The following is a 14,522-nucleotide window of genomic DNA, read 5'->3' as shown; positions in this document are numbered from 1 at the left end:
TTTAACATCTTCATCTTCTGTTATCAGCAAAACAATTTGTGTGAAGTTTAATTGAAAATATATAATGAATGTCATATTTATTTTTTGCTTGAATGACAGCAGTACTTGAAATTCACGCTTGCGTGAAACCTGATGATCATGTTCTTCAGCATGATCCAAAGAACATCTTGTTCAGTTCTTCAATGGAAGCAAGAACATCTGACCTTCTGTAAGGAATTCACATGCTCAAAGTCACACATTACTTTACTTAAACATGACTTTCGTGAAATACTTATTCAGTTTACATCATAATCTTTCTCTGTTTTTAAAACCCCAAACTTTCTATTTCCAAGTTTATGCTGTGTTAATTGTGTTTTGTCCCCGGTGGCACGACCACGTTTTCCCACAAAACGCAGCTATTTTGGTCATTCTCAGCTATTCTAGAAAAATGTCTTAGAAAAGATCAAAACACACTTGAACTATAGACTTTCTGCCTGTTTCCTTGCAATCTTCTTTATCTCAAAGTAATATTTGTTTTTCTTCCTCTGTAAGGGCGAGCAGATACACATAGGAATCTAGATCATCATTTCAGGATCATGCCTGAGAGAATCTATGTGTGTGTGTGTGTTTATGTTCCGTTATATCTGATCTATTTTCTATGGGATCATGCTGCGTGTCTGCATGCATGATGAAGAATTAAAGGTATGATCTCTCTTTAACAGCTGCTTTATCAGTACATCAAAATGGATCTGAATTACTCCATTTCTGCAGGAATTCAAGCTTCCTTTGAGGTCATGCAATTCATTTTATGGTTTATTGATGTGTGTGTGGTTGTGTTTGTCTGTGTTTTTAAAAGAATTGGTGGATTTGAGAGTTTCTGCCAGTTTTTTACATTTCGTTGAATACTTCTCGCTGTAATCAACTAAATCTTTCACCATTAAAAAAATAAACGGACATGTTCCTATTATGAGAACAATGGAAAGGGGATGGCAGGTCATAATGATGTGTGTGAGAAACAATGTTATCACTGAGGCAGGGTCACTCAAAAGGCTGATAGGAAAAGGTGTATCCCAATTGATTACCTCAGACCACAGAATTACCTTGAGTAGCGTTTGTACAGCATGAATCATAATTAGGCCACGCCCACTCATTTGCTAAACCTTTCCTCTCAGTTTTTATTTTATTTTATTTTTTACATACAGAAGCGATGAACTAGAGAAGCTGGCTTTTGGCCATAAAATACTGGATGTCCATGATTTAACTGTCAATCTGTGTCAAGCAGAATGGATAGGCTAGCCTATAAATATAATTTTTTTATACAACATTTTTCGTCGATTATTTTCCTTGAAAACAAGGCCTAAATATTGATTAAGAAAATGATTTTGCAGTGTAGTTTGACAAGACCACAATTACATGTTCTACACTCCAAAGTATTATGAAGGTAATTGGTATAGGCCTAATAATAATAACGACTTAAACGTCTGGTAATGTGTGATGTATAATGAGTTTTTCCTGCCTTTCACAAAGTTGACAAGTGTATGATAATGCCTAGTGTTTTAAAACCAGTACAGATTTTAAAAGTTGCGTAATGTGTTCCAGCCTTAAATGAAGCTTTAAGAAGCAGCGAATAACATCAGTATTTGCATATAGAGACGAAGTGTGTCGCAATAGACGTGAATGAGGGAACACAATCTTTTCCCCATTCTCGCAGGCTTTCGTCTCGTTCCATCCGTCTGCTGGAGAATTTCACATTAATGGAGTTTATTTATTTAAAGCTCTTGAAAGTGAGCCCGTAGAATCCAATAGCCTATACTGCTTTATCGAAAGGGAGATCATCTGTACTCCAGCCCATAGAAAACACAACAATAACCAGAAAATTCTTGTGTGTGTATGTGTGCTGGAGGTGTGTGTGTGTGTCCATAAATAACTATTATCTTGTCTTCTTCAGTTGATCAATCCTTTGATTAAATTAGGACATACTCTAGTGGTTATTCGGTTGAAATATGAGCGACCTAAGGTGAAGTAAGATACAGCCCTTAGACTAAACTTGTCTCCAGTGGGCACTAAATCACGACTAAGTTTGAAAAACAGATCAATGGAACTGTGTGCCTTCGAGCAAGGAATGTGAGAAGGAAGCACATTTTAAACATTTCAAATGCGCACTCTCGCTCTGGCTCTTGCTCTTGCTCTTGGCCTGTCAATCATAAGGATGTTGAAGAACAGCATGTACAATCCAGTTGATGAGTGTAATGTAATGAATGTTATTGACTTTTTAATAGCAGGGCATGATGTCACTATGGAACATGCCATTAAACATGTAAAAATAAAATAAAAAACTTTATTTTTAAGAGTGTGACAGTGACTGATACACTCGTAAAAATAAAGGTTATTTATTGGCATCAGCCATCATGGTTCCTCGAAAACCTTTCTTAAAGGGATAGTTCGTCCAAAAAATAAAATCTGTCATCATTTACTCAACCTCATGTTATTCCAAACAATAATAATAATTCGTCTTATTATAGTTTCTTTCTTCTGTTGAACACAAAAGAACATATTTTGATGAATGTTGGTCAGACAGTTTACAGACGTCATTGACTTCCATAGTATTTATGTGGCTACCTTCAACTGTCTTTGTGGAACTAAAAATGGTTCATCAAAAAATGCTAAAAACAAAAACAAAAAAACCTTTTGGAATCTTTTTATTGAAGAGTGAAACTGAGGTTCTAGGTAAATCTAAAGCAACAAAATGTGCAACTCTTACACAAGCCGGCTGTACCTCATGCTTCTGTCACATGGGAACCATCAAATTAGATCAAAGAGCCTGAGGTAATGTTATGAAACCAGAGGCTTTTGCAATAAGAAGTGCACGCAGTCTCTTGTGGGACAGCACATTGACACCTTCGTTCCCAAAGCATGAAACTAAAAAGGCACACAATTTTAGTTTTTACCCCTAAAAACAGTAGGATGGTATTTTCAACCTTGTTTGGACTACTTCCGCGCGTTATTATGCTTCCCGGGGCCTTTGTACTGTACAAATAAACACCACAGCACACTAGCATAAGTTTCTCTGAGGTTTCTTGAGCTGTATTAACCTCCTGTGCCTTTTTGTGTTTATATTATTGCTTATTTATAAGATAAGTCAAAGGCATGCTCACATTTTGTTCATGAAAAGGAATTTATATGTGAAAAAGCTATAAAAACCTTCATAATAATAATAAATTTATAAGAAAACATAAAACAGGCTAAAAAGTTGGCAAGAGAGTAGAGCTTCTGGCAGTTAGGGAAATTATATCTCACTATAATTCAAAGACAAAATAATCTCAGTGTCAGTTAAGTGAAATATAACTTGTGAAAAACCTCACAGACAGGAAGCCTGTTCATGCAGCCTGAAGCGGTTTTTGCACGGTTCATTTCCCTGCAGTCTAGGTGTTTTCTTTGCACTTAATATAGGTTATTTCTTTTTTTAATGGACTTCAAAATTTCACATTACACTCTGTATCTTGGGAAATATCTGATAAGTCCTGGCTCTATCTAAGAATAAAATGCTTTTGTTCAGGCACCACAGTTAAATTTGTATCAAGTTCTAGGCCAGTGAGATAGCATGCAACCAGAACTCAAGTGTCCTCCTTTTAAAATTGTTGTTAGCAAAACTAGTATGGAGCAACTATTTTTAGATAACCAACGAGTCTTTAAAACATCTAGGTGTGTTTTCATTTTCACAGCCCCTCAGGTAGTGTGACGTTGTAGTTTCTTGGCCTGTGCTAATGTGTTGTTCATTAGCGCCTCCTGGTGGTTTGAGGGTGTAGTACATATGCCTTCAGTAGCCTCTAGGTCGCGCTTTATCTGTTAAAAGCACATGGTGGGCATGCTCTCTGCTCTCGAAATAAAGAAAGTTGCAGTCATATTATGTTACCTAATAAATTTTGAAAGCATTTAACAAAGGAGTGTCATCGTAATAAATAATCATCCTTTATAACTCCTCACACTTGTGTAGCTATTTTGCGCTACTGTCTCTAACACAACAGTTAACAAAACTCTAAGGTCTAGAAGTCCCAATATACGTATAGTTGAGAATGTACAGAACAGAAATAGGCCTACGTGTTTATATAATAAGACCATTATATGCCATAAAAACAACACCACGTTCAAACACATATAGGCCTACTAAACAATATGAATACCCACACATGCTGCAGATCTACAAACACCTTCTTCATAGAAGAGTATAGAAGCCAGCGAGGACAGTATTCCATATGGTGAACGCTTTTTTTGTTTTGTTTTCTGCAACCAACAGATATCACTAGTCATAGCCTGCCCTGCACTAACAAACACACTTGAGGCCTCAAGTTACATGTTGAGGAGGATCATGACTGAGAAATTATCTGTAACCCTATATGTGCACTTGTAAGATGCCCTCTCATCATGTATGGATAAAAATTTAAATAAATGTATGTCCTGGTTGCTCTTTTCCAAGCAGTTACAATTAATGAGGGATTAGAACTTCAAAAAGCATTCAAAAGCACCATTACAGTACCATAAAATAGTCCATTGTGAACTAAATATGTATCTTCTGAAGCCATATCGTTTGGATGAGAAACAGACTGATTTATGGCTGATATAACCTGATATACTGCGATATGTTGCGACAGATCAGTGAGATGAAGACGGATCATTACGAATTAAGGAGTTCATGAATCATACTGGTTTTGTGAACCAGATAAACATATTAATTACATAAATATACATTCTATTAAAAGAAGTTTAGAGAATGGATGGATATTAGCCTATATTTTTTTTTCTTTTTTTGCTGTAAGCAAGAAAAGTTGCAAAGGCTGGAATGACAGAGTGAGTAAATAATGACAGAATTTTATTTATTTATTTCTTGTTTTGAATATAACTTTTTTTGTTTTTGTGAATTCAGGTAAATTGATCCACTTTTTTCACATTGAGATTACCCGAGTTAAACTTGTTTTAAATCTAAAGCATTCCTTGATATCCTGCACAACCCATATGCGTCATAGGCCGTATTATCGGGTTGAATGATTTGAACTCTCTGATTTGTGATTTGTTTGCTCACAGCTTTGGAATAGTCCCGTCAACCTTGTGACTCAAAATTTTCACACTGGTGCTAGTTCACCCATCCTCCTCTGTGTGTCATTAAAGAGACAGTGACAGATTCTACAGGCAGTGACCTCTTGGCATTAGCTCTCAAGATCAAGCCACTGTTTGAGATTCATGCTGTTGAAAATGAATACTGGTCACTTACGGAACCCAGCTGAGAAGAGGGTTACATCAAGCTCAATTTTGAAACTTCAACAGTTTTCTGGGTTGTGATGACATAAAGACTTCTTTATTCTATTCTATTCTATTCTATTCTATTCTATTCTATTCTATTCTATTCTATTCTATTCTATTCTATTCTATTCTATTCTATTCCATTCCATTCCATTCTATTCTATTCTATTCTATTCTATTCTATTCTATTCTATTCTACTCTATAGTTTTATCCAGACTGGACTATTGGAACGCTCTCCTGGCAGGTCTTCCAGCTTGTACGGTCAAACCTCTGCAACTGATCCAGAACGCCGCAGCTAGAGTGGTCTTTAACGAGCCGAAGAGGGCACACGTCACTCCTCTCCTCACAAAATTGCACTGGTTGCCAGTTGCCGCTCGCATCAAATTCAAGTCACTGACGTTTGCCATACAGAACAACCACTGGTTCTGCTCCCTTTTACTTAAACTCATTACTTCGGACTTATGTACCATCCAGAAACTTGCGCTCTGCAAGTGAACGGCGTCTTGTGGTGCCATCTCAAAGAGGCACAAAATCTCTTTCTCGGACCTTTACCATGACTGTTCCCTGCTGGTGGAATGATCTGCCTAACTCAACCAGAGCGGCTGAGTCCATAGCCACGTTCAAGAAACGGCTGAAGACGCTTCTTTTTCGACAGCACTTGATCCAGTAATACTAAAACTTTCTCTACTATTCTATTCTGTTCTATAATAATAATAAAACTGCGTTAGATTAAACTGAGAAGGGTCATAGCACTTGCATGTACTGTTGTCCTGTTAGTTTAACTGCTTCGGTTGTTCTCATTTGTAAGTCGCTTTGGATAAAAGCGTCTGCTAAATGTATTCTATTCTATTCTATTCTATTCTATTCTATTCTATTCTATTCTATTCTATTCTATTCTATTCTATTCTATTCTATTCTATTCTATTCTATTCCTTTGCTCTGGCATCAATTTAAGGCCCAGAATCATATCCACACCATGTTGATTTGTTTGGCCAGAGGAGAACTGCTCCCCTACTGAGCCTAATTTCTCCCAAAGTTTTTTTTTTTTTCCTTCACAGGTTCCTTGCCACATTCTCCTCTGGCTTGCTTTGGGGACATAATATTTAGCAATAGGCTATTATTGATTTGACTGTGCTGACACTATTGAATGAGAGCTAAACTGAGCTGGACGATGACATCACTGTTTTCTACAGAGCTGCTTTATTTAGTGAAGAAGTCCTGGAGCATCAAAGGCACCAAGGTCAATGATATTGTGACAGACACAGGATGTGGTCCGTGGTAACTACCATCAAAAGCAAGCCACAGATACCAAAAGGGAGTGAGGAACAGTGAAAATAGTGAGAGAAAAAACATATATGAAAGTATACAAAATGTTTAACCTTTGAGAAAGTCATTGAACTTAAAGCACTAAAAGAACAAATCATTTACAATTCAACAGTGTTGCAGGGAAATATTTATCGACATAATAAGAAATATGCCAAGTAAAGAAATAAAAACGGAAAGAAAGCACCAGCTCACAAACAGATACCCACCCCAATGTCCACCTGCACTGTCCTCGGAACCTCCCCTCTTCTCCTCTGCCCAGGTAATCTCGGTCACGTGAGCAGGACTGGGCTGTTCATGACGTCATGTTCGCTCTGCCTCGTTCTGGTCAGCTGATGCTCACGACGCAGAGGATTCAGAGACTACCACAGCACTCCAATTTCAACCGTTTAAACTCAGTAAGTTACATTGTTCTTACTAAAATAACTTTATTCTCACGTATTAGCTGTTTTGAAACGCCCGGTGAGTTGAATTTAGAACAGAATACGTTAGCGTGTCTTCTTTCAGTTTTTTGGGATACGTTGTTGAGTGTTTATGTTCTCTGAGGTAACGTTAACAACCTGTCGAGGATCATTAGCATTAGCGCTTTAACTCTTTAATATGGCTGCTTAGGTGTTTTAATGTTTAAGTTGGAACTTTATAAGAGACCCCTGCCATCTTTCATATCGCAACGTTACTACTGAAGTGAAGAAAGTGGCACTTTGCTCCACTACTTGTTGACGCGTAACGTTAACGTTAAGCTTGGGTTGACAGCCAACGTACACTAATGTCCTCTGTCAGGCTAGTTGTGTTTACTCCTTCTTACAGAAAATAGGCGTTTTTGCGTTACATTGCAAGTCATTTCCGCTGGGTGACTAAGTAGTATAGTATAAGTCTAAAAACAACTGTTCAATTCTTTTTTTGATCGCTCACCATTTAGCAAAGCGGCTAATATACTGCTAATATAATCTGTATAAATGTCATCTCATTCTGTTGTGTAGGGGAAAACCGTAAAACCGATGTGAAAATAAATACATAATGAAATAAAATAAGATGAAACCTAATAACGTTAAATAGGCAATAATATAATTAACAACATAACATTTTATTGAAAGATTATTATTATTATTATTATTTTTTAAATAATACATCTAACAGAAAAAAAACGTAAGAATGTAACATAATAGCCTTTTTAAGTCTTAGGATGGGGTCCCTTCAACGTGGATAACTTAATCATATTTGGGGGATCATAGAATCATATATTATCAACGTTAAACTGAATTGTGCTGAGTAATGACACTGTTATCTTGCTACAGCTGCTTTACTTCAGAATTTGATGTTTGAATGAAGTTTGCACCTTTCATTTGGTTACTATCCTGTTTATTACTGTGAAGCTGCTTTGTAACTTTATTTCTATTGTATAAAGTGCTATAAAAAATAAAGGACTTGTTGGACGACTGTACCTTCAACAGTTTCATGACTTCGTGGTTTCATGAGGCCAAATAGACTTCTATTCTATTCTAATTCTATTCTAATTCTATTCTGTTCCATTCTGTTCTATTCTATTGCTCTGTCACCGTTGATTTAGTCAGTCAGATTATAGCAGTACAAATTACTCAGATTAAACCTGATTAGGCGCCCTACCACAGGTGTTCACATTATTAATATGCAGTCTCATTGAAGGATTTATTTTTCAAAGTCTCTGCTTTGGTCCACTGCATTGATACCTGATGATGCTGGGATAGCTGTATGTAGTTGTACAGGAGAATGGAAAAAAGAGAAGGATACACAGAGACAGCTGAAAGAGTATCTGCATCTTGATAATTCCCCAAAGTGTTGCATTATTCAGCACGTGTGGAATTACCCATGAAATCAAGGCTGCTTTTGTGCCATTTGGAGCACGTAAAAGTTGTCAAAATGGACCTAGCCGAACCATTAGCCTACATGGCTTTTTGTGCTCTATCGATTTTATTTGTGTCTTAGCATGCCACAAAGTGCCTCTGTGTTGGTAATGTTTAGTACGGAGAGTCACATGGTGCAGCTTAATCCTTAATCCGCTCCCTGTGAGTGGAGTCCATCGTACAATCGTTCTTAATGAATCGTAAACTTCTTTCACACAAAGTGAAGGACTGCTTTGAAGAATGGGCTACACTTTACAGTTCACTCCTTTGAGAGAACCAGATGCATTACATTGAGAAGATAAGGATTTGCCCTAGGAGAGCACATTCCATGCAGTTGTAGCTGTAGGTCCAGGGAAATTTAAGTTCATGAGGTTATTCTGTGTAATCGCTGAATGCTCCTGTGTGTTTTCTTCATTCCTCTGAGATGGCATGTGCTTATTCCCACAGCTGTTTCGAGCATCACATGCCACGAGAATGGTGTAGCGGCACAGAAGCATAACATTCCTTGAGTGTCCTCTGGGCACAAGATTCATTGTGGAAGCTTTTTTTGTTTATTACTGTTTCTAATTAATCGTTAGTTCAAGACGTTTTTTTTTTTTTTTTTTACATAGGCCTAGTCTATATTGAAAATTGTGCTTTTGGTGTTATGAAATGAGGCAGAAGTTTTACCTTTAAAGGGATAGTTCACCCAAAAATGAAAATTCTGTCAGTAATTACTCACCCTCATGTTGTTCCAACCCCGTAAGACATTCGTTCATCTTCGGAACACAAATTAAGATATTTTTTTATTAAATCTGAGAGTTGTCTAACTCCTCCATAGGCTTCTAAGGGACTGAAACTTGCTGGCCCAGAAAATGTATTAAAGACATCGTTAATATTCAGAATATTCGCCAGCAAGTTTCAGTCCTTTAGAAGCCTATGGAGGAGTTAGACAACTCTCAGATTTAATCAAAAATATCTTAATTTGTGTTCCGAAGATGAACGAATGTCTTACGGGGTTGGAACAACATGAGGGTGAGTAATTACTGACAGAATTTTCATTTTTGGGTGAACTATCCCTTTAAACTGCTTGGAGTAGGGTTTTGCCATGCATAATGATATTATATTTATCTAATTTTTAATTTGTTTTTTAGTTGAATTATATTTAAAGAACAGAACTGTCGGATGACCATTGAATATTAAAGCCTTGAAAACAGAACATTCACATGATTTTGTTGACTTTGTAAACCATCTGCCATATCCAATGAAGTTTAGCTCGCATTGACAGAGCATTTAGCTGTGGCATCATCATCTCACATGTCTGGAAGCATAACAAAATTTGCACAAAATCAGTAAAGACATCAGAATTGTTTGTGTATAGTGGGGCAACTGAGGTTAAACATGCTAATGTACTGTTTTAAGGGCCGGTCATCCTTCCTCTTGGTCAAAGTAAAATATTCTGCATTTGCACAGCAAATGTGGCTTAACCAATTGTCTGCTGTAAAACAAAAAATATTCTCCAACGTTTACTCTTTTCTTTTCATTTTTGTCTTTATATTATTTATTCTAATTTTTTTCTCCTTTTCCTCCCCCAGACATTCTCCCCTTAGTGCATTGAGTAGAGAGCAGTGCATTATGGGGGAGTTGTTCCGCAGTGAGGAGATGACCCTGGCCCAGCTCTTCCTCCAGTCTGAGTCCGCCTACTGCTGTGTCAGTGAGCTGGGGGAGGTTGGAATGGTGCAGTTTAGAGATGTAAGTATAAACCATTTCATATTGATATTTGTTCCTGGAACATTTCCGGTTCATTGTCAAACAACCGTAGAAGGCGCTTCATTCATAGTGACTCATAGCAGTAACACTGACATCATTGTCAACAAATGTCAGCATTACATTGTGTGTAAAATGTCATTTGGTGGCTGAATGCTCCCAGGATGCCTGAACTAAGGAAATTTCAAGTGTTTTGATTTAAGAGAGAAGCAGTAGGACAGTTGTAGTGTCACAATCGCAATAGCTTTGTAGTAGAAACTCACATGACGAAGATGAATAAACATGAAATGACTATACTAAATAGACTCAATGATAACTGCAACTCCTTAAAGGGATAGTTCATCCAAAAATGAAAATTAGTCCATGATTTAGTCCCTCAAGTCATCCTAGGTGTATATGACATTCTTCTTTCGGACCAATACAATCGGAGTTATATTAAAAAATGTCCTGTCTCTTCCAAGCTTTATTGGCCGTTTCTGTTTTGAAGTCCAAAAAAGTGCATCTATCCATCATAAAAGTGCTCCACACGGATCCGGGGGGTTAATAAAGGCCTTCTAAAGCAAAGTGATGCGTTTGTATAAGAAAAAATATCCATATTTAAAACTTTATAACTAGCTTTCCGGCCGAACATTCGCAAACAGCATTGCAAAGTTGTGTGGTTGGAACGACGTGATCTTCATAAATCCTTATCTTGAGCAAAATAAGCAAGCTGACATTCAGTATAATCTTAGAATACATACAAATGTCATTTACGTCTTTTAGTTTGTCAAGAGATTTAAAGCACCGTTTTTTTTTAGAGTGCGAACGTGCTCTAGTACGTAAGAATGAGCCTATGATTGGATCTGTAAATAAAGCAAAATAACTGAGAAAAGTGAGAATTAGTCCTCAGATGCCATGTCCACAATTCATAGCAAAACATCTAGCATTAATTAGATCTCAAACAGATTCATTAAAAGAAGTTATTACTCAAACACCTGCATGACATCATTAACCAACGTGGTTGAACGATCACTTTGCGACAGTATTGTTTCGGGAAACAGTCGTGACTAGTTGATTTCTTCAACAATGCATCGTACTATGGTAGTGAAGCAGCGAGTTACGTCGTTGTACAGGAAAGAACAACATTTTCTTTTAGGGCCATTTTCCTGGTTGCAATCGTTCCATGATAACTGAGGTGGAATTGTAGACGTATAAGTTATGCGATTGAAAGAGCAAAAAGGAGGGCAGTGGTACATATCAACTGGCAGTGCTACATATCATCGAGGCTGAGAAAATACCACAATGCCACACACAGAGGTGACAGGTAAATGCTATCTATTGCTGTTTTCCATTTTCATGGAGTAAGTATATGTAAACTGTGTGTTTATGCGGCTTTTTAAAAATAGCGGGTGTTTCCTATGGCTTAGTTTCAGCCAATCAACTTACTCTTACATCACTGGTAGTTCCTATTGTGCTGAAGTAGGTAATTTACTAATTTAGTCCTCCGAAAAGGCGCTCCTATAACTAAAATCATTCCCAGGTCCTTGAAAGGTATAGGAACTATGAAAACGATCCTCTTGTGTGAAAGCCCCTTTTATCTTCAATGGGGAAACTAAATTTTGCCAACTAAGTGTTAGTGTGATAGGTAGAGTCTAGTTGGCTTGTTAAGTCAGAGTATTTCTTTACAGGCTCTAAAAGTTAGATCGCTGCAATTTTAATGAATGAAGCTGCAAAAGTTACTCGCTTGCAGTGTTAACTTCATTAATAATAATGGGTGCGATTAAATATTACTGAATGTTCCGCTGAGGAAATAAGCATCTAAACTATGATATGCTTTCATTGCCTTTCTTGTTTAGACAAGCTCAGTATCTACAAGACAATGCTAGACATCTGCATTAGTGACTTCAGGTAAACATTCTCCTTTGAGAAAAGTTTTTGCCTTATTCAAACATCCAGTAATGGCACTACATCGTTTATTTTCATTTTTTTTCCCCGTTTTTTTATTGTTGCATATGTCATATTTGTTCTGTTTTAGCTAGACTCAAAGAGCTTGCATTGCTCATTTTGTTTGACAATTCTGTTTTATAAAAATTCTACTTCTGGAAATGCTTCAGGACCAGACATGCATGGTGTCGTTGTAATTCCTTCCTGATTGTTATTGGCCCTGCAGTATTGCTGACAGTGGATGCCACTCATTTCAGATTTGTGAGTCCTCGTTTCCTCACTTCCTTTCCTCGTGTCTCAGCAAAGAAAAAAAAATGAGGACGGAAGAATCAAAGGAAATCAAATCTTATATTGGAAAAATTCTTGATCGAGCGTCGCTTAAGTGTCTTCATTGCGCTCAAGGGATCTGCCCTTATGTTGCTGAAGTTTGGTTATTTAAAGGGGTGGTTCGGGATTTTTGACATGATCGGACCTCATTTTTAAGTCAGCCTGGTTGTTATTCATCAGTGGAGAAATTTTTTAAAAAAAATTATCCAGTCCTTATATTTGGATAGTTAGCCGATGCTAGGCTAGCGCGAGTCAATGGTATATATGTTAGCCAGCCATTAAAAACCGTTTACCCACTCCACAGTGCACCAAATGCAAATCAATTATAACACTAGACTATCGATGCAAATGTCCGTTGAGAGAATAATGTTAGAAATCAAACTTACCTTTCATCTCAATGATCCCAAAGGAACTAGTTTCTCAGCAGCTGCGGAATTTTACTTTGCTCCGGTTAGTAATGCGGCAAAAAGTAAACACAGAACAGAAGCGCAGGTAAATACACTTGCGTCATGTGTGTACCGGCTCACTCGGTTGCCTAGGTAATCAATATCACTCCGCTGCTGCTGTAGACAAGGCTTATGATTACAGGGAACAAATTATAACTAATGCCATGTGATGAAAGGTAAGTTTGATTTCTAACATTATTCTCTCAACGGACATATACATCGATAGTCTAGTGTTATAATTGATTTGTGTTTGGTGCACTGTGGAGTGGGTAAAACGGTTTTTAATGGCTGGCTAACATATATACCATTGACTCGCGCTAGCCTAGCATCGGCTAACTATCCAAATATAAGGACTGGATCATTTTTAAAAAAAATTTTCGCCACTGATGAATAACAACCAGGCTGACTTAAAAATGAGGTCCGATGTCAAAAATCCCGAACCACCCCTTTAAAGGAACACTCCACCGTTTTTTTAAATAGGGCTTATTCACCGTCTTTCCTACATTTAAGCCCCTTTCACACAGATATTCCGGCAAATACACGGATAAAGTGACCCGTGATTTGACCCGGGTTAGTTTGATTTTGGTTCATTCACACTGCCAGTGATTTTCCGGAATCAGAGAGTGCGTTCACACACACAACCCGTAAAAATCCCGAAAAGACACGTGACATCGACGTGACATGTAATGTCTCAGCAGTGTCTTAAGTTTGCTTATGAGCTGCGATTTCTCTCTCGACAAACCACGCTTGTGTATTTTTTTCTCTGATTCGATCATAAACTTGCGCATTACGTACCGTTTCTCTAGCTGGCGAACGATCCCGGCTTCAGCGTCATCACTACGACACGGCATTATTACGGCTTTTGTTCACACAGCGCGCGTTCCGGGACTGAACATGGCAATGTTACTAGGTCCCCAACCCGGCATCGATGCCGGCATCAATCCCGTGTCGTGTTTGCGTTCACACAGAAGGCGTTCTGCAATTTGCTGGGATCATCGCGCTGTGTGAAAGGGGCTTTAGATAGGTGGGCAAACGCATTTTTGTCTCAGTGCATGCATTGTTTTAGTTTGGAAGCGCCACCGCTAGCTTAGCTTAGCATAATGAATGGAATCCTTTGTTGCCAGCTAGCATGTCATGAGTAAAGGCCCGTTCACACCAAGCACGATAACTATAAAGATAACTATATATGCGTCCACACCAACGACCGATAACGGTCTTTTTATTCTAAGCACGCGCGCGCCCAGATGATCCAGATCCATTTTAAATGCGTGAGACCTTTAAATTAGAATGGATTCTGATTGGCTGTCAGTGTTTTATCGTTCGACAGCTGGAAAAAAATCGTTCTGAAAGTGATCCCAACGATATCGTTCCTCATATCTTTATCGTTATAGTTGTGGTGTGAACTCTGTTATTCTTTAATATGCAGAACGATTTTTAGAATTATATCTTTATCGTTATCTTTATAGTTATCGTCCTTGGTGTGAACGGGCCTTAAAAGTGATAAAAAAAAAATAAAAAAATAAACGAATTGCTTCTTGTGGCCTGCGTATTCACAACGAGTACAAATAGCAATGCAGATTAAGACTAGGTGATTTCCTAGGC

At 37.7% G+C, this 14,522-nt stretch overlaps 1 protein-coding gene across 4 annotated transcripts in view; it reads left to right on the top strand.

Annotated features, from left to right (window-relative positions):
• Positions 1-6,914: 6,914 nt before the first annotated feature.
• The window catches only part of atp6v0a1a (ATPase H+ transporting V0 subunit a1a), a 36,136-nt gene continuing 28,528 nt past the window's right edge, over positions 6,915-14,522 (top strand). For all 4 annotated transcript variants that reach the window (XM_079891569.1, XM_079891568.1, XM_079891567.1 and 1 more), the window contains exons 1-2: positions 6,915-6,996; positions 10,053-10,209. In XM_079891569.1, the coding sequence (XP_079747695.1) occupies positions 10,093-10,209 (117 nt within the window). In that variant the 5' untranslated portion in view covers positions 6,915-6,996; positions 10,053-10,092. The remainder of the gene's footprint in view (positions 6,997-10,052; positions 10,210-14,522) is intronic.

This window comes from Squalius cephalus (assembly GCF_949319135.1).
Source record: "Squalius cephalus genome assembly, chromosome: 1".
In the NCBI taxonomy this organism is placed as follows: domain Eukaryota; kingdom Metazoa; phylum Chordata; class Actinopteri; order Cypriniformes; family Leuciscidae; genus Squalius; species Squalius cephalus.
This window is presented reverse-complemented; position numbering and strand designations above follow the sequence as displayed.